Source organism: Dipodomys merriami, unplaced genomic scaffold, assembly GCF_024711535.1.
Source record: "Dipodomys merriami isolate MVZ:Mamm:240054 unplaced genomic scaffold, mDipMer1.0.p SCAF_521, whole genome shotgun sequence".
NCBI lineage: Eukaryota > Metazoa > Chordata > Mammalia > Rodentia > Heteromyidae > Dipodomys > Dipodomys merriami.
In genome coordinates this window covers 75,795-96,771 of record NW_027206093.1, presented here as the reverse complement: position 1 = coordinate 96,771, position 20,977 = coordinate 75,795, and the positions used below count along the sequence as shown (strand labels likewise).

The window sequence follows — 20,977 nt, the reverse complement described above, 5'->3', positions numbered from 1 at the left end:
TTGAGTCTAGCCTGAACTATAATATAGCTGAGTCGGAGGCCCGTCTGGACTACATAGTAAGACAGTGCCAAAAAAAAATAATAATGGAGGGAAGGGGAGGGGAGAGGGGGAGAGGAGGGAGGAGAGACAAATGTCTGGAGCTGCATAATCAATTCCATCATATTCAGACTAAAACAAAGGATAGACTCCCTGTGATCCAGGTGTCCCCACACTCAATAATAAGAGACCTTGGAGATTTGGCTCAGAAATGAGTAAACAGACTACAATAAAGGAAGGGCAAGCTACTAGGGAAGGAGGCCAATGCAGGTTAATCATTCACAGGATTAAGTGTCTTATTTCTCTTTCATAACATAGGCTTGACTAGCTGGAAGCATACCCAGCCAAGCACGAAAAGCCATCAGTGGTTAAAAGAAAATAATTGAATGGGAAAGGAACCATGCTTCAGCTCACATCATTTTAATTCTCTTAAGTTCTTTTCTAAGGGTCTTTCTTCACTCGGAATTCAGGAGGTATCAGTTTAATATGGATATACAGCACTTCAGTTATTTTTCTTGCCTGTATAGCTTCTTATATATGATATGAATGAGCCTCCACACGCTTATGGATTTTTGGAGAAGAATTTCACTAAAGTTTTCAATACTTACAAATAGTTATGTGACCTAGTAAAGAAAGTCTCTTAATCTAGTTAAGCTTTTTATTCCCCCCACATTTGAAAATAGAAATGGCGAGTTGGGCCCTGGCTCATAAAAGGAAAAATCCATTTGTGCCCAGCTCTTCTTTCCTTAAATAAATGTGTACTTTGTGTTGTGAGCAGAGGGCAAGTCAGTATAGGAAACACAATCCACACGCAATAGGTTCATGACAGAAAAATATACAGGCTCCACATCCCCTTCTCAATGATGCCTGAGCATTTCTTTTCCTCTCCTAAATGACAACTGGGTGCTTTAAGGGATGAGGAAAGGTACTGAGTGAAATTATGGGATGTGCTGTTCCACTGTAGACCTAACACAACGTAATGAAAAGAAACATTAAAATTAGCTAGTGACAGGAAACCTCCCTATCTCAAGACAATTTTTAAAAAGGTAGATACTGGGGATGAGGGTATAGTTTAGCAATAGAATGTTTGCCAAAGTGTAGGCCAGGGTGTGGGTTCAAGTCCAAGAACTAAACAACAACAAAAACATTGGCTAAGTGATAGACAAATTTAAACACAGCTTAAGATACAGAGGTGTTGAATCTTTTAACCATTTTCTTTAGGCTAAACTAAGAATATAAAATACAATATATGAAATAAAAGGTAATCTGTACCCTATTTAATATTTTCTTCAAAAATAATAAAGCAAAATTTCTAGTGGAAAAAGATTGGTCTTAAATACTTTTTTTCCCCCAAAGATGATTTTAACTACAGACACACTTAATTTGTTTTCTATTCTATCCTGCTATAGAATAACAAGAGAAAAAGAGCTTCTTCTAAGTCAGCTGACTCAGGCTGAGACTCTGTGCCCCTTTTATATAGGAAGGCCAGAGACTTCTGCAGTTAAGGCATGAGGAGAGCCTGAAAATCACAGGCAGCAGGACTTGCCCTTCCATGATGCCAATTCCTTTTGTTCTACCCAAAGGCTAAAACCAAGACTTGTACCTTTTATTTTTGGAAACCCTGGTTTACAACTCAACGAGGAAGTTTTATTTATGGAGTTTTTGTTTTGTTTTGCAATCAGCCTTCTAAGTTTAAGAATGAGAGTGAATAGTCTTTTTCTAAAATGTAACTTGCTGTTCAACATTGTGACTAAAACAGACCCAACTTAAATGCCTAACATCTAGAAGAATGGCTATAGAAATTATATTACAATTGTGAGATAAGCCATTCTGTTTCCATTACAAGTCTGTTAACAAAACAGGTTTTACTAGGGTGAGAAAATGTGCATGGTAAAATGGTGAGAATATTATTTAAAAACTATATGTAGATTATGAGCTGAAGTAGGTTTAAAAAAACCTAATTAAAAAATAATATTGACCACAGACATTTCAGAATGGGATTTTAGGGTCTTGTTTGTTTGTTTGGTGCTAGTAGTAGAGCTAAAGCTTTAATTTGGGGTTTGGGTGTTGTCCCTTAGCTTTTTCCCCTCAAGGTTAGCACTCTATCACTTAAGCCAAACTTTCATATGTGACTTTTTTTGCTGGTTAATTAGAGATAAAAGTCTCATAGATTTCCTGTCCAGGGTGGCTTCAAACCAGGAGTCTCAGATATACTGGTAGCTAGAATTATAGGCATGAACCACTAGCTCAAAGGTGATTCATTTTTATGGCAGTTTAACTGAGATATAATTCACAGATTATTCAATTAATATGTTGAAATATTTCAAAGAGTTTTTAATTTATTCATAGACTTGCATAACTATTACTATCATCAAATTTTATAACATTTTTATCATTTCAAAAAGAATTCCATCCAGGCACCAGTGGCTCATGTCGGTAATCCTTAACCACTCAGGAAGCTGAGATCTCAGGATCATGGTTCAAAGGCAACCCAGGAAGGAAAGTCCATGAGACTCTCATCTCCAATTAATCCCCCCGCCCAAAAAAACACAGCTCCGGAAGTGGCCCAAGTGGTGGTAGAATATTTGGCTTGAAGTTGAAATCCAAGAAGTCGCAAGAAAGAACGAAAGAACAAACAGAAGGAAGGAAAGAAGGAAGGAAGGAAGGAAGGAAGGAAGGAAGGAAGGAAGGAAGGAAGGAAGGAAGGAAGGAAGGAAGGAAGGAAGGAAGGAAGGAGAGACAAAGAAACCCAGTGCGGGTTTAGAGTCCGAGCCAAGCATACTAGAGGCACAAATACTACTCTCCCAGGATTCAGCAACCACTACTGTGATCTCTGTCAGTGTAGATTTCCTTAGCATGCGTATGAACATAACATGTATCTTCTGTGGACAGCCTCTTCACTTAGTGTTTTTAATTTATCCACATGGTATCATGTTTCCATACTTGCTTTATATTTATTAAACAATATTTCATTGTATGAATGTGTCACATAGTATTTATCCATTCAAAATCTGTTGATGGATTTTTTTAGGTTGTTTCAATTTTTTTGATATTATGAATAATGCTATGTACATTTGCAGACAACTCATTTTCACTTAGGAATGAACATACCTAAAAATGATTTTTTAAGGCTTTTGTTCTCCTAAATCTTCCACAAGCACACATAGTACTATTATTATTAGAAGAAAATAGTAATAAAGAAATGTATTGAACTCCTAATTTTAACTCTCCTGTGGCCAATACTTCCTCTGTTCAATCTGTCATTCTCTCCTAAAACCAACCAGACAGTTTGTAGTTAATTAACTGAAATACTTTTAATGAATGCTTGCTGTGAATTGAATCCTGTACTGGGCAAATTAGAGGACGTAAAAGAAATAGGAGATGAGGTCTTTTCTTTGAAAGAAGGGATGCTGATAAACCCAAGAAAGAATACTTGGGAAGGAAATTCAACATGAACCTAGGAGATGAAGAAATAGAGCAAATTCTGTGTTCTATCCCACACTGGAGAGTGGCTAGCCCTTAACATAAAACCAGAGTTCTCTCAATTGCCTATACTCTAACCAAGAAATAATTTAAAGCCCTCTGTTAGAAAGGCATCTTCCTAACAAGGAACCAAGGCAGGAAGATTTTAAAAAGTTCTTTTCAGGGCTGGGAATGTGGCTTAGTAGTAGAGTGTTTGCCTAGCATGCATGAAGGCCTGGGTTCAATTCCTTAGTACCACATACACAGAAAAAGCCGGAAGTAGAGCTGTGGTTCAAAGAGGTAGAGTGCTTGCCTTGTGCAAAAGAAGCTCAGGGTCAGTGCCCAGACCCTGATAGCGCCCAGGACTGGCAAACCAAAACAAAAAAAAACAAAAACAAAAACAAAAAAAGGTTCTTTCATCACAGCTAAGATTCCACAGAATTACCTGCTACCTTTTATGTCCCTGTGCCCACACATACAAACCAACAAGACTTGCTCCCTTTAGAAAAGGCTGCATTGGCAAAGCAGCACAAGCAAGTGGAGAAATGGTTTCACTGTGAAGTGAGCCATTAGTCCACTAGTTCAAAAATGCACTCATCATGACTACCTTGTCTGAACAATCTGCCCCCCTGAGTGAATTGGTAGGTTACAATTAACCACAGAGATTTAAGGATAGGATACAATGCTTTAGAAGAAAAACATTTGAATCAGGCACTAAAACAAAGCAACAACAAAGGAATCAGGCTACTTTAGGAAACTGGAACCTGAACTAGTCTAAGCACTGTCATGTTCTTCTACACTTTGATTCTTCCAGGATAGCAAACGAAACATGTGTTAAAAGAATGACAAAACTGCTCTCAGATTAAAAAGAAAAGAGATCAAAATTCGCTGAGCTTTCTTTGCCTACTAGAAGCTGTAGGGAACAAGAGCTATATAAACTGCTGCTATAGAGATTAGGAAAACAACAGGTACCATAATCCCTCCTAAAAACACTGAAACACAGAGAGCTAGGAACAAAATACTTTAGTGGAGGTATACCCATGTCCTAGGACCTGAAATCAAGGCAGATTTTTAAAGGGCAAGTCTGAAATGTACTCACTGAATATGACTTGCCTAGTAAAGCCTGGTTCTTGTCATAGCTATTATGTCCTCAATTTCATGAACATCATGTTCACTTGGAAAGGGAAAAAAAACTGTTTTAGTAATAATTGTACATCAAAACCAGAGACCCATTATTTCTATTAAGTTAATTAACCTATTTTTGAAAAGTATACAAAATAGGTCACTTAAGTGGGTGTGACCTTACCCAGTGAACTATGCTTTTAAACTGTCTCCAACTATTAAGATTTATAGACCCCTTTATCAACATCTTGGTTTGAAAAGGCTGGCTGAGTGAAAGGCATTCAGCACCAGGCTAAAACAGCTTTGGTCCCTATCAATCAGCCTATTATAACATAATGATATTTAGATGATGTGATTAGATTTGTGAATTGAATGCTTTTTAATCTAAATTCCAGAGTGCTTGTGTAACCATGCCACATTTCTGTAAGGCTCGGGCAAACAGTCTGAATGAAAGAATTTGTTTCTGAAATCAATAAAAAAAGAATGTTCCTCCTAGATTGAAAAAAGGAAAAAACTGCTTTCCTGTATGATACATCTATAGGCAAAACTGCTACTAAATAATGACCCATTTTCATCATTAAATGTATAAAAGACTTCACAGAAGTGATCACCATGCTGGGCAATACACAAAAGTTACATTTTGTATTTTAGTCCTGTTGATGAAGTAAAACCCAATAGAGAGACACTTGTATTCAATTTAATAAAATTTCCTATATGAAGTGATAATATCTCGAGAGCCTTTCCAAAGGAAGGGTCTCTGGTTCTACAACTCTATGATCCACCCAGGGATGACATTTGATTTGTACTCTAACTAGTGACATCTAGTGGAAAAAATGACAGGAGACCCTTCCAAGTGCTCATATTCTTATAAAACAGATTCAAACCAGATGCCACGGGCTCATGCTTGTAAACCTTGCTCAGGAGGCTGAGATCTGAGAATTGAAGTCCAAAGCCAGCCCAGGCAGAAAAGTCCTTGAGACTCTTAGCACCAATTAAGCAGCAAAAAGCTAGAAGTGGGGCCATGGCTCAAGTGGTGCTAGAGCAGTAGCCTTAAAAACAAGTGCAACAAAGAATGCCCAGTCTGAATTCAAGCCCCCAGGCCAGCACACACAGACACAGACACACACAGACACACATACAATCACTGTCTTTTTTGTGTACAAATTACAAAAACAAAGAATATCAAACCTCACAAGCATGATAACTTCAGGATTTATGAACATTATTCATATAGTCTCTCCTCTTTCAACACTTCAACTGAAAGAGTATAGTATGTCAAAGTCACAGAACAACACCCCTACTTTGTCTTTTACATTCCCCCTAGATAGGGCACTCAGAAACTATCCAGTAAATTAGTGGAAAATTATGCACAAGTTGGCACTTTAACTCCTCCAGAAAAAAGTTTAAACTTCTTGGTTAAGCTTCAGGTTCTGTTCATAGCTTTATTTTTTCTTTAGTACAATTCTTCCTATATGCTGCACTCTAGGTAAAGTGAGTTATTCATAATTTCCCATTCTCTGATTTTTTTCCCTTCAACTTCTTGGTCATTATTCCTTTTGCAGAAAGATTCCTTCATCTGCTTGTGTTCAAATCTAAACTTCATAAGTTTAGACTCTATGTCCTACATGTGTTTCAAAAATTTATTTCTGAAACACTGGATCTAAAGGAATTCTAAACACAAAGACACCAGGTACAGCAGATGTTGGGGTCTGGAAACTGAAATGAGACACTAAGGAAAAGCATACATCCTCCTAGAGGAAACTTCCCTATGTCCACTCTTCTTCAGTCCTTCAGTCATCTAAAGTCTGACAATTAGTTGTATAACCTCCAAAGGAAAATTGGAAATTTCTAACAAAGGGATGGCATGAAATATGGGTGTAGACACTTGGAAGTTCACTCATGAAACAGCAGGATCCATTCCAAAACTGTCTAATGAATGAAGCACATGCATATGTATGTATTCCTTGATCTTCAATATGAATGGACTGCCAAAGATCACCAGACTTTTGAAGAAAGCCTCCAACATGAAAGACAATAAAGCAAATCACAACCTCACTGGTGTCATAGCTTAAAACAAGCTTATGCTCCCAATGAAACATTATATTAAAACTTTTTTAAAAACACTTCCCAGACATTAAGAGTATGATTTTCAATATTCCAAGTCTGGAACTTGGATAAGATCTGTATTTTTATCAATATAATGCTAAAAATATTTTAATATGATTAAATTAAAATATATTTTAGCAGAGGAATGATCAATGAAAAATACAAATTTAGTAGACTTATGAGCATGATCACCCTCGATCCACTGGCAAATGTAACAAAAGCTTAATTTTCTCAGTTTTGTCCTAGGCTCTAAAACTATCTTCTATCTATACAATTTTTCCTTCCCAACATAGTAATCAAAGCTCTCATATCTTTAGAATCTTGCTTGTGGTAAGCTGGCATGAAAAAAGGTTTTCTTTTCCACTAATGCGTACTTTAGTGTTTAACTGCTAGTAGATTTGTGTCTCCTTCTCAAGCTCTGTGCAAAGAAAAGATGCTACAGTTGCTGGGCCCAGGCTCCAGCTGCAGCTTTTCATGACAATGGGATAGACTTAGGAATATCAGTGAATTGTTTGGAAGTCTTATTTCTTTATCTTGAAGATATTTACCTATCTATATACATATATAATCATTTGTTTGTTTGTTTGGGGTCATGGGGCTTGAACTCTGGGCCTAGGAGTTTTTGCTCAAGACTAGCACTCTACCACTTTGAACCACAGCACCACTTCCAGTTTTCACATGGTTACTTGGAGATAAGAGCCTCACAGACTTTCCTGACTGGGTTGGCTCTGAACTGCAATCTTCAGATGTCAACCTCCTGAGTAGCTAGGATTACAGGCGTGAGCCCCCAACACCTGGCTCTTTATCATTTTTATGATACATACCAGATACATTTTTAGGTAATACAGTAAAAAGCTATATCAAAGATTATTTTAAAGATTAAACAAAATGTTTATGGAAACAAAATGTTACTGTAAAGTTGTAAAGAAGATATGAAGTATAAATAAAATATCCTAATAAATGAGTTCATGTTTAAATTTCAGACTATGAAATCTTTGGGAAGATATAGGGGTTACAAGAACATCTTTATTTGTCCTTCAATCATACAAATCACAAAAAGATCTAGTCTTCCTATCATATCAAATTATTATCTGAGTTCTTCCTAAGGCCATTTTCATTCAACAATGAAAGAAAAATACAATTTGAGCAGGAAGATATGTCCTACTACTTTCTTCCCTTGTTCTATCCATTCATCCATCCATCCATGCATCCATCCATCCATGCATCCATCCATCCATCCAATAAATCAGTCACCCAACCATATCCTATCTCTGTGCCAGCCATTGAATTGGACACTGCAATATAAAAATGAATAAGATACAATCATTCAAGTACAATTAGGAAGGAAGGATATATGCAAATGCCACTGGGCTTCTGGTAACCATAAAAGTATATAAATCATAAAAGACTCCATGCTAGAATTGTTGGGGGCATTGTGTATACGTATGTCTTTGTGTGCTTTTAAAATAGGTAATTTCCAATCAGATAAATGGGTAGAAAGAGTGCAGGGTGTCCAACCATCAGGCATATGTAGGTACCCATGAACTTTCAGTGTGAGAGGACAGACTTTACAAAAGGATTCCAGGCTGAAAACAAGGTAATAATGATTAAGGCCTCATAACCAAAGTGAATTAATTTCACCTTATAGTACATGAAAAACACCCAAGATTTTTAAGTAGGAAAGTATACATTATGATTTATATTTCAGATAGGTTAATCTAGGTATAGTGTAAGGAGAAAACATAAATGGGATAAGATGGTGGCAAAAAGACCAAAGACAAAGAGCCTAGGCAAGGTAGTAATAGGGACAGGAGCATCAAATATTAACGTAGTTAAATGTACAGGCATTAAGGAGGGAGGGTGTGGCTTTTTTGACTTGAGAAATGGAAATAAGGTGATTCCATCCAGAGTGAATTCAAGTATATGATGTAAAGTTTATATTGTGTTATAGAAGTCATTATAGCACATCCAGGTGAAGTTGATCAGTTTGTTGAATTTATGGGCCTGGAGCTCAGAATATGGCCTAAGAATATGGAGGAGGGAATCACTAGCATACTGGTGCTGTGCCTTCAACAATATTTCTCTAGCGCCCTCTCTCCTACTGCAGTAGTTACACTTGCACTACCAAATAAATATTCTCTCATCATCTAAAATTGAAGATGCAATTAGATTGACAAGTTTCTTATTTCACTGAAGTCACAAAACAGCTCCTATGACAGCCATGCTATAGATTTTACTAGAATCTGTGTCTAATTTAAAGACAGTCTAGATACTCTGGAAACTAAGATAGGAGAGTCACTTCAATCCAGATATTTGAGGCTAGTCTGGGTAACATAACAAAACACCATCTCAAAGAAAGTAAAATAATTCAATATAGCCAATGATTAGGTGCAAGTGAAAATAAGAGAGTAAGAGTAAGTGTAACATTTATTTAGCAAAATAATAAAAATTTTAGTGAATGTAACAGAAAAACAAACAATAAATATACTAGTAGAAACACAATAGAAAAAAATTTACTTCAAAGTTTTACTCTTCAAAGGTAGGCACTGGTGGCTCGTGCCTGTAATCCTAGCTACTCTGGAGGCTGAGATCTGAGGATTAGAGTTCAAAGCCAGCCCAAGCAGGAAAATCCATGAGACTCTTATCTCTAATTAACCATCAGAATGGGTACTGTCTGGCAAAAATTTTCTTAATAGAGACCCAGAAACACAACAAATCAAAGAAAGGTTGGACAAATGGGATTGCATAAAATTGCAGAGCTTCTGCATGGCAAAGGACATAGCTAGCAAGATCAATAAAAAGCCCACAGACTGGGAGAAGATTTTCACTAGTCATACAACAGACAAGGGTCTCATATCTAAAATATACCTGGAACTTAAAAAATTAAATCCCCCAACAACAAATCTTCAAAGAAACAACTGCCCAATAAATAAGTGGGCTAAAGACTTAAACAGAAACTTCTCTGAAGAAGAAAGAAGGATGGCCAATAGACACATGAAGAAATGCTCAACCTCCCTAGCCATAAAAGAAATGCAAATCAAAACAACATTGAGAAACCACCTCACCCCAGTTAGAATGGCTATAATCAAGAAATCTAATAACAGATGCTGGAGGGGATGTGGACAGAAGGGAACCCTACTGCATTGTTGGTAGGAGTGTAAACTTGTTCAACCACTCTGGAAAGCAGTATGGAGGGTCCTCAAAAGACTCCACATAGAGTTCCCCTATGACCCAGCAATCCCACTTTTGGGCATTTACCCAAATGATCACAAACAAGACCACACTAAAGCTACCAGCATAACTATATTTATTGCAGCATTATTTACCATAGCTAAGATATGGAACCAACCCAGATGCCCCTAAGTAGATGAATGGATCAAGAAAATGTGATATATATACACAATGGAATTCTATGCCTCCATCAGAAAGAATGACATTGCCCCACTTGTTAGGAAATGGAAAGACTTGGAAAAAATTATATTAAGTGAAGTAAGCTAGGCCCAAAGAAACATAGGTCCAATGGTTTCCCTTATTTGCAATAACTAGTATATGTCTGAGTCAAGCAGAAAAGGTCAGTTAAGTTGATGGTAGGGAAATGAACCCCAAGATAAGTATTCAAATATTTTTTTCTTTCATGTGATGTTTCTAACATATTTATAAGATTATTTCTATGTTGCTTTGTATGTCCCTCATCTGAGGTATAAACCCTGCTTTTGATGTTGGTATAATTTGTGGAGGGGAAGGGCAAAAACAAATTGTTTAACTAGGGATACAGGTGGACCCATTTCAACAATGAGATATACAAATCCTTATGTCAAAAAAACGAACTTTACAACTTTGGTGGGGTGTGGGGAGAGGATTGGGTAGGAGGGGCGGGGGAGGGGGATGGGAAGGGGAAACAGAGGAGGAGGCAACAATGCTTGATAAGAAATGTTCTCATTATCTTGCCCATGTAATTGTAACCCCTCTGTATGGTATTTCTCACAGTAAAAAAAAAAAAAGATTAAGACTCTCAAAAAAAAAGAAAAGAAAAGAAAAGAAAAGAAAATGTGTGCTGTGGCTCAAAGTGGTAGAGTGCTAGCCTTGAGCAAAAACTGCTCAGGGACAGTGCCCAGGCTTAGAGTTCAAGCCCCATGATTAAAAAGAAGAAAAAAAAAAAGTTTGTTCTTCTGAACTACACAAATACTTTGCATCTATTAGAGCATATTTCATCCTTCACACTAAACAAAACTTTATACTTTCATAAGTGTTAATAATATGTCAGGTAGAAAATGAACAAGATGTTTATTTTCTCAGTATAGCTACAGAAATTAAATAAATGAATAAATAAAAATAATGTGCCTGGAAGTGGCGCTGTGGCTCAAGTGGTAGAGCGCTCACCTTAAGCTGAAGAGCTGAGGGACAGCACCCAAGCCCAGATTCAAGCCCATGACCAACCAAAAAAAATAAAAAAAAAAAAGACTTCAAAAATAATGTGCCTGATATCCCAGCAGGCCATTAAGGTGAGCTGGAAGCAACACAGATCTTCAAAGTTCTGGCTTCCACTGTTTCCCTTACAGTATTATTATCATCAATCACCTTGAGGATGTTACCATGGGGTACGTGATACTATATTCACGGCACTGTGCCACGCCATTCTGTTATGGAATAAGATGAATGCAAAGATTATTGCAAGTAGAGAGGTGTAAGGAATTTTCTCTAAGGCATTTTAGCAATTTTTGATGTCTTATGTTTACCAAATTGAGTAAAACTCCAAACTACAAAGACTGTTGTAAACTACTTGAAACTTCAAATATAAAGACAACGTAAGAGATAGTACATTTTGGTAGAGCAAGTTGTTTGGAGACTGAATGATACAGAAAGCTGGAGAGAAACTTTGAGCCCTTCACTATAAGGTCACCAGTATAAATGTAGTCTAGGCTTGGACGGACTGGAAGTTACTTTGATATACTAAAGTGTTGATGGCTAGTGTGACATAACTGGTCTAATTTATGCCAGTTCTCACAAAATGAGCATTTCTGAACTTATTAAATGAAACCCTTTATCCAAAAGAAGAAAAAAATCTAGATGAATAAAAATTTAGTTTCTAGCAGGGCATTGCTGGCTAGTACCTGTAATCCTAGCTACTCAGGAGGCTAAGATCTGAGTGAGATGTATAGTTTGAAACCATCTGGAGCAAGAAAATCTGTGAGAATCTTATTTCCAACTACCCACCTAATAGCCAGAGGTATTACACCTCCGATTAACCATCAAAAAGTCAGAAGTGGAGGTGTGGCTCAAGGAGTAGAGTACCAACCTTGAGCCAAACCACGCCCCCCCAAAACAAAAAACCATTCTGACTACCTACTCTCTCTTTCTACCATGAAGGCTGACACCTTTCTAATTACTCTGTCCAAATCAGTACCCTTTAGTTGGCCAAATTTTTTTCAGTGTGACAAAGCTTGTATTCCACTGGCAGTCTTATATTCCTTCATGACAAACCACCAAGGTTTCTATCTAGGTTTATACAGTATTAACTAGTGCAAAATTCCCCATGAGTTACTCTTGGGACACAAGAATAGATTTCATTTTAACGTGATTTCCAAATCTCCCTACAGAAAGACATCTGAAAGTACTTAAGAGATATACTTATATCCCTGGTGGTTGAAAGAAAAAAAAAAACCTGTCTAACTCTATAAAGGTTATTGAAAATACCATGCGATTAATGTTATTTATATAGCATTGAGTTAAACTCCAAAGGTAACACTTAACTACTCTCTGTTTACCAAGTTAATCTACTAGATTTGTTTACTTTGTCTGATTTACTAAGACAAATATGTTGAGTGTCTGAAATGTTTTATCTGGCCCTGGGAAAGGAAAACGAAAGGAGTGTTGTGGGTTTATTAATAGATAAGTGCAAACAGGCCCTATCCTATCAAATGAACAGCGAGGACCTTTGGCCACTGTTTACTGAAAATAAAATTAGCCTGGGCTGGCAGGTACTTATCAGATCTGAGAATAATTAACTACCCACATCTGGTACTTGTTACTGAAAATGCTAGTGGGAGCCATTACCTTTGGTAAGGGTTATATTTCCTGAACAGCTAACCTCCCCCTAACATACTAGCGAAATGCTCTTTATTCCCAAACACACTCCTGGCAACAGGGAAAGCAGTTCCACAAAGCTAATTCTCTACTTTAACTCAACAGAGAAATATTTTTAGAAATCACTGAGACACGGTTGGTTCCCACCTGATACTCACCAACACAAGACAGAAGGTCACCAGCTCTACTGCACCATGGGAACTTTGCAAATAAACAAGTCTGTTTATGTTAACCAGTAGTAATGTGTTGTACTTCAAATTTGTTTTGTTGCATTTTTGTTTGCTTTAGATTTCTCAGTTTAAAAGAAGAACCTGAAAACGAACAGCCCTCCTTATTAGTCCACTGAAAAGGCAATAATAAATTCAGGTATGTTGTGCCTAGTTTCTTTTATTAAGGGAAAGGAAATGCTTTAAGGCATTCATATAAATAAGCAATGCAAAATAAATGGTTTTATTTTTATGTCACGGGAATTTAGAGACAGGAAACTCTAGGCTATGCAATTAGCTTGCTGTGAAACTATAAACAAAGTTACTTGTTTAGTTAAGGACCTCTCATCCCTAGACTCTGCAAAATCTACATCACAAAACCTGAAGAGAGGAATAAACTGACCATGCCAGGAAAACATTTGTAAAGAAATAAGAAATTCTAAATCTTCAACAAACAAACAACATTTCTAGCTGGGTAACTATGACTCACATCTATAATCCTACTCTGGAGGCTAAGATCTGAGGGTAGTGGCTTGAAGCCAATCTGGGCTGGAAAGTACAGCTAGGAAAGCCCTTGAGACTTATCTCCAATTACCACCAAAAAGTAGAACTGTGGCTCAAGTGGTAGAGTGCTAGCCTTAAGCAAAAAGGCTCAGGGATGGAGCCCAGGCTCTGAGTTCAAGCCCTAAGCCCATCCCAAAAAAGAAAGAAAGAGAGAAAGAGAGAAAGAGAGAGAGAGAGAAAGAAAGAAAGAGAGAAAGAGAGAAAGAGAGAGAGAAAGAAAGAGAAAGAAAGAGAAAAAGAGAAAGAGAGAGAGAAAGAGAGAGAGAGAGAAAAAGGTAGAGTATTTGCCTCTCATGCATGAGGCCCTGGGTTCGATTCCTCAGCACCACGTAAGCAGAAAAAGCCAGACGTGGCACTCTGGCTCAAATGGTAAAGTGCTAACCTTGAGCTGAAGAGCTGAGGGACAGCACCTAGGCCCAGAATTCAGGCCCCACAACTGACCAAAATTTAAAAAAAGAAAAAGAAAAGAAAGAAGAGAAAAGAAAAATCACCACATTTCTTTTCATGGAAAACAGTAGGACTACATTAATAATATATTATGGATATTTTATCCCACTGTTTATTAAGGTAAACATCTTATTCCACCATTTATTATTAAGCAAGTAAACAGGGCTTGAGAAAAAGGAGACACAGGAATAACAGGCATGGAAGACATTTAATACAGTGTGGGAAGAAAGGCAGAAGAAAAACAGAAAAGTCAAGGAATATGTTTGGAATCAAGTAGTAAGGTCAGATAAAAAAGTGAACGTGGCCAGGCACCAGTAACTCATGCCTATAATCCTAGCTACTCAAGAGGTAGAGATCTTGAAGATTGCCATTCAAAGCCTGCCTACAAGGAACTGTCCTAGAGCATCTTATCTCCAACGAACACACACACACACACACACACACACACGACACACACACACACACGACACACACACACACACACGACACACACGACACACACACACACACACACACACACACACACACACACACACACACACGAGACCTAGCCAGGGAAATAGCAGGCCTAAGCCAGAAGACCAAAGTGGTTAGGAAAAAGAGGAGAGTCAGCATGTGAGATATCAAGGCATACAGATATTATTTGGTTGAAATGAGAGAAAAACATTAGTTGATCTGGGTAAAGACCAAGAGGATTAAAAAAGATCCTAGGAGAGGAATAAATTTGTAATTCTGTATATTCATAATCATAAGAATATAAAATATAATACTAAGAATTATTTGCATAAGACTAGCAAAATCGCAAAATGGTAAACTTCATATTAAACAGTAAGAATGAATTTGATTTACTGGAGTGTGAACGATTTCTTATAGGAATACCATTGGCAGTACCACTGACAATCTTCTGCTGGAAATCCACTGGGGTTTGACTTCAGAAAAGCAGCTTTCCGAGGATTCATAGATTTGCATGACCTAGAAACTACTTGTAATCTTAAGAAAACTGACAGTTCAAATATTTTCATGTCACCAATTGATTTCTCTGAGGTGTCAAATTCAATCACCAATTGTTATAATGTCTTAGATGCACTCTTTTGCTTTCACTGTTCTCTCTGAAAGCACCTTTAACTTCCAGAGTCAGCTTTAGCTCAAGCAGCTCCTCAGATAAGTAGACTTAGCCAAGCATTTACTGATAGGAACAAAATCTCTGTACACTATTATCTGAGATACAATGCCCTATTATCACTCAAAATTTTTAAATGCTTTGTCTGAGCTTATAAATTAATTATTTTCCTCATGTGGAATTTTCTATTTGAAAAGAAATTACACTTTCAGAAAAGCTTTTGGTTTTCAATTGTTTTGTATGTGTGTGCACGCTGGTCCTGGAGTTTGAACTCAGGGCCTGGATGCTGGCCCTGAACTTTGCTCAAGGCTAGCACTTTACCGCTTGAGCCACAGATCCAATCTGGCTTTTTCATGGTTAATTGTTGATAAGAGTCTCATGGTCTTTGTTGCCTGGCTGACTTTGAACTGCAATCCTCAGATCTCAGCCTCCTGAGTAGCTAGGATTACAGGCATAAGCCACCAGTGCCTGGCTCAATATTCAACTAAAAAAACCCTAAATTTAAATTTTAGGGAAAATTATATGGCTTATTTTTTAAGGAAAATTATGCCTGGGGAGTTAGCTCAAATTGTATACAATATTTTAACTTTTATATCCTATTTCAATATATCCATTAAGCAAGAAATTTTAATGTCTTCAAGATGGCTGCTATAAAAAACTTAAAACTTTCTTTGAATCATGAAGCTATTTGATTGTGCCTAGATACTTAAATTTCTTTGTTTACTGTTGCTTTTTTTTCAAATTTTTGTTAATAGTAATAACCTAAGACTACAACCTACACAGAAAATTTTACATTAGCACTATTGACATGTTAGAGTAGGGATTCTTTAGGAGTTGTCATGTATACTTGCATACTCTTGGATGTCTACCAATGTCTGTAGCCTAACATAGTATTATTGATCCTATCTTCCTGCAGTTGTGACAACCAAAACTTTCCAGACATTGCCAGACTTCCTCTGGAAGCAAAAACAATCGCCCACTTTTAGAAGATACTGCTATTGAGGAATGGCGACTATTACAACTTCAAATTTAGGAATGGTATTATAAGGACATAATAAAGTAGGAAGAAAAGAGCATGGCTTTAGATGTTGCCAGGTGGGGCTGGGAAGATGGCTCAGTGGTAGAGTGCTTGCCTTGAATGCATGAGGCCCTGGGTTCCATTCCTCAGCACCACATAAGCAGAAAAGCCGGAAGTGGCACTGTGGCTCAAGTGGTAGAGCGCTCACCTTGAGCTGAAGAGCTCAGGGACAGCGCCCAGGTCCAGAGTTCAGGCCCCATGATCAAAAAAAAGATGTTGGCAAGTTTGGGGCAAAATTTAAATTATCTGTATAGCCTTATGAAAATTAAATTAAGTCTTAACTTCCTCATGAGTGAAAGGGAAATATACATTCTTATAGACACTTCTCTTTGGCCAGAATCCCCGTTTGGAGAGCAGGCTAAAAGTATCCATGCTTCTTTCACTCTCAGTCCAAATCATGTTCCAAGGTTAGGGCCACAAACCAGATTAAACTCTGAAATAAATTCACCTTCCAGTCCTCAATATCTGTGATTTCTGCTAGAGTTAATCAGAAGAGATTCACTTCCTTTCTGTTTAGGAGTGTAAGCTAGCAGAATCTAAGCCCGGGGCTTCTGGGTAGGAAACGCCTGAACATCAAAGCCAACCCAATGGAAGACATAGTCAAGGAAGGCAAAACCTCATTGAAATGGTCCTTAATAACAGAAGTCAGATCTACGCCCTTAATATATTTACTTCTGGTGATTTTAGCAAATTCCCTCTCATTTTAAATTAAATTTGAGTTTTATCAGTCAGAATGAAAAAAAATCAATCCGATAAATTATCTATCTCAAATAGCTGTTGAAAAGACAAAAACAGAAGGTAATAATAGGCTTGTAATGAAGTTCCTTCTGATGCGTAATTTATAGAAAGCAAAACAAACACTATTATGAGAGAACTCAAAACACAAGACAGTAAAAGATCCAACAACTTCTGAATTAGCTTTGACTTCTTTTCAACAAACTAGTAGACGTTCTAAAAGAGTTTTAATTCATGCAGCTAAAACCCTTCCTAAGTTTTTTTTTTTTTTTTTTTATCAGCAAGCCAATGAACAGTACTTGCAAACTTTTGTTTAGTATGCTATTATGTTTTAGATGGCAAATGGTAAGGGTTTCATTATAAGGGGTGCAGGTTTAGTGTATCTTGCTGCCAGGTGGCTGAAGGAAGAGACTTATCGTTAATAGATGAAAACCAAGTAACAGGGTTGGAACTAGAAGAAATCAAGTGAGGTACCTGCCACAGAAGCAGAGAATACCAAAGACTTCACTGATCAAGATAAATAATACATTAATGCAATATTTTAAAAATCAACATTAATGCCAAAAATCGATGATGAAGAAAATATTAGAATTTTAAATAAGAACAGGATCAGTATCACTGGCATTTCATTTTTGTCTCAACAATATGGATTGGCAGAGTTTGCAAAATAAGAGTAAATTTCCAGGCTATAAGGAGCAGAATCATTCTATAGTCTTCAAAAGCATTCAGGACTCAAAGGTACTCGAGAGCTAACCTAGTTAGGAATCCTGATAGAAAGGTATGAAACTCGGGTTCAAGTTCCAGCTCTACCACTACTAAGGAATGTGACATTGAACAAACTACTGGGCCTTTCTAACCATTTTTTCCTGAAATTGTAAAGTATATACCAGATGATTACTAAGATAATTTCCTAGCTCTAAAAGCCTATGATTTCATGGTAAAATTGATTTCTTTTGATGCCTAAAAATAAATCAGGCCCAGTATGTTGTAATTCCAGTTTAGCATTTGTGTTGTTATCTGGGAGCTTAGGTAATAACAAGTTTCCACCATACAAGTTTACTGTGAAAACAATCCAAGTTGAGGGTAATTTTTTTCCCAAATAAGAGTGCTCTGGCAGGTTTCAAATTCCATTCAATTATGAGATCCTGAGATGGGGAAGTCGGCAGCTTTCTGATGTGGGTATAGGGTGGCATGGTTGTTGATCTGTGTCTCTAAAAGCTAAAATAATTCACCTGGCCACCCATTGACCAGTCTATCAAAGCATAAAGTAACTGGGTTAATAAGTGACTGCTTATAATTCCGAACAATTTACAGAAAAAAATGAAAATATAAAATTAATACAATGAAAAAGTGACAAGTGTCTGGAATGGGGAATAAGGAATAAATATAAGCTATTAATTTTCAAGAAACATCCCAAAAGTTAAAGGTGCTGAAAGTAGCATGTGATTTAGAAAACACAAAATAGAAGTAAAAAGTGATTACAAAACAAAATTTCTGCACTCAGGGTCCATACACAAAATTTTAGGTGGTTTTATATTTTTGCCAATTTTTTTTGCTGAACTATAAGTAAAAAAATCATAATGAGCCAAGTAGCTTTGTAAAAGAAATGTATAATGAAAACAGAAATTATTTATTTTAAAAAAAACTAGAAATCAACATTTTTAAGGGAAAGGGAGAAAGGAGGGGACAATAGGAACTTGATAGAAGTTTTATATGTATATATATAATATACATGTATTTTATAAATATAAAAATAGCACAATGAAGTCCACGAAAAACAGTTGAAAAGGTAGGGATAGGACACAAGGAAATTCAGAAAGAGAAATGGCAGAGGTGAATTTGATCAAAGGAGATTCTATGCATGTATGAGGTTATCACAATGAGACCCCTTATATGACTTGTTCCGATAAAAATCACCATTTAAAAATATTTACATCTAAAGAGGCTGAGATCTGAAAATCTGGCTTTGAAGCCAGCCTAGGCAGAAAAGTCTGTAAGATTCTTATTTCCAATTAACCACTAGAAAACCAGAAGTGGATCTGTGGCTCAAAGTGTTAAGAGCACTAGCCTTGGGCAAAAGAGCTCAGTGACAGCACCCAAGCCTTGAATTCAAGCCCCACGACCCACCAAAAAACAAAAAAAAAAAATCAAAAACAAAAACAAAAAAAGCTTACGCGCAAAACTTCGAACATAGATGAGGTAGATGTGATGTACAAATGCATGCCCCATTTTCATCTCAGAGTTCATGTTATTCTATCCATATTCCCACTAATTTCCCCTTACTCTCAAAAAGAGCTATTCATTACAAATAGAAAATTAAACACATCTTTTGGGTACTTTAGCTTCCTTATTTGTAAAAATGCAGGCAATTGTTATTAATTACTTTGCCTACATATGAAGTTATAAAAAAAAAAAACTGACCAAGTTCTTGGAGTACCTTCTGATACTGAGATATTTTAATATAAAAAGTAAAACAACAAAAAATTAAATCAATTTTTGCTTAAGGTAATATTTCTTCTAAGCAGCACAAAATGTTTGGGAGAATTTATCTTTAATCCCCCACCAGCACCTCTGTATAGCCAAGCAAAGTATTAATATTCACCTTTACTAGATACATAAAAAAAGAAAACTGAAACTATTCAAGCCAGATCAAATGAAAAACCAACAGTAAGAACAAAAATAATTTGGACTCCAGAATGTTTTTCGATTTTTCATACTGTCTGAGTCCCTGGGGTTCTATCATTATGTCACTTGTATTGCTATTATATTTGCATATGTACGCCATTGTTTTCTCTAAAGGACATGGACTAACACTCTATTGAGGAGTTTCATACATTTGGAAGACAAGTGTTATATAAGACATCGACATCCAAATGCAGTAACTGATTTTCAGCTCACTTTATACAAGGACACTTTTCAGTTGGCTTGCCTAAAGAATACAGCAAGAAGGAAGAAAATTAAATACATCTGTGGATCACTGGAATTGAACAGTATAGCTTGGTATTTCAGAGGTTTGAAATCTAAACCATTTATTTGGCAGATGCAAAAATTACTTCAGTATTACACTGAAAAAATTATACCATTTGGGCCCAGTCCATAATGCCACAGGCGTGGATGATGCAACTTCCAACTCAGTTACAGAGTATTTTTATAGCACTTACCAAGTCATTATAACTTCATATACTAAGACATTTCCCTTCCGATTCATACAATGGTTCTTGTTCACGGAGTTTAGTCAAGACATGTTACGATGGGGTGGGAGAAGGGAAAAAAAAAGAAGGCTGTATGAAGGGTGTGGTTGAGACTCGTCTGCCAGGAGCTCCTTTTCCTGAATGTTGCCTATTATTCATTTCCTGGGATACATAAGGCAAAAGCTCTTTCTTTCTACGGTCTCAAAACTAATCAGCTGGGGCTGGGAATGTGGCTTAGTGGTAGGGTGTTTGCCTCATACTCATGAAGCCCTGGGTTCAATTCCTCAGTACCATATAAACAGAAAAAGCCGTAAATGGCTGCGTGGCTTAAGTGGTAGAGTGCTAGCTTTGAGCAAAAGAAGTTCAAGACAGTGCCCAGGCCCTGAGTTTAAACCCCAGGACCAGCAAAAAATAAAAATAAAAAACAAACAAACAAACAAAAAACTAGTTTATGTCTAGGATAAGCAGAAAAGGTCAAAAGCCATGTACTTACGACCAGATAAGATGATGTTAAGCTAAATGAACCCCAAGATAGGGACACAAGTGGTTTTTTTCTTTCTTGCTATTGTTTCTAACGTATTTATAATGTACCATGTGATTTTTTTGTTTCTTTGTATGTTCCTCCCCCATGGTATAACCCGTTTTCACTGTACTTGATGTCCGTGCCCTGTATCTTGTATATACACTTCTCTAATTTGGGGAGGGGAAGGGAAAAAACAAAATGTTTAAATAGGGATACAGGTTTACCCATTGTAACAATAAGATGTACAAGACACTATGTTGAAAAATGAACTTTACAATTTAGGCGGGGGGGGGGGGGAGGTGG

General features: G+C 36.9%; 1 protein-coding gene across 1 annotated transcript in view; it reads right to left on the bottom strand.

Annotated features, from left to right (window-relative positions):
• Positions 1 to 14,986, bottom strand: part of LOC138811385 (DNA repair protein RAD51 homolog 2-like) — a 289,534-nt gene extending 274,548 nt beyond the window's left edge. Inside the window, exons 1-2 of the mRNA XM_069999121.1 lie at positions 14,877 to 14,986; positions 12,969 to 13,029 (exon numbers count right to left, since the gene is read on the bottom strand). Coding sequence (XP_069855222.1) covers positions 12,969 to 13,029; positions 14,877 to 14,986 — 171 coding nt within the window. The remainder of the gene's footprint in view (positions 1 to 12,968; positions 13,030 to 14,876) is intronic.
• Between the last annotated feature and the right edge of the window lie 5,991 nt (positions 14,987 to 20,977).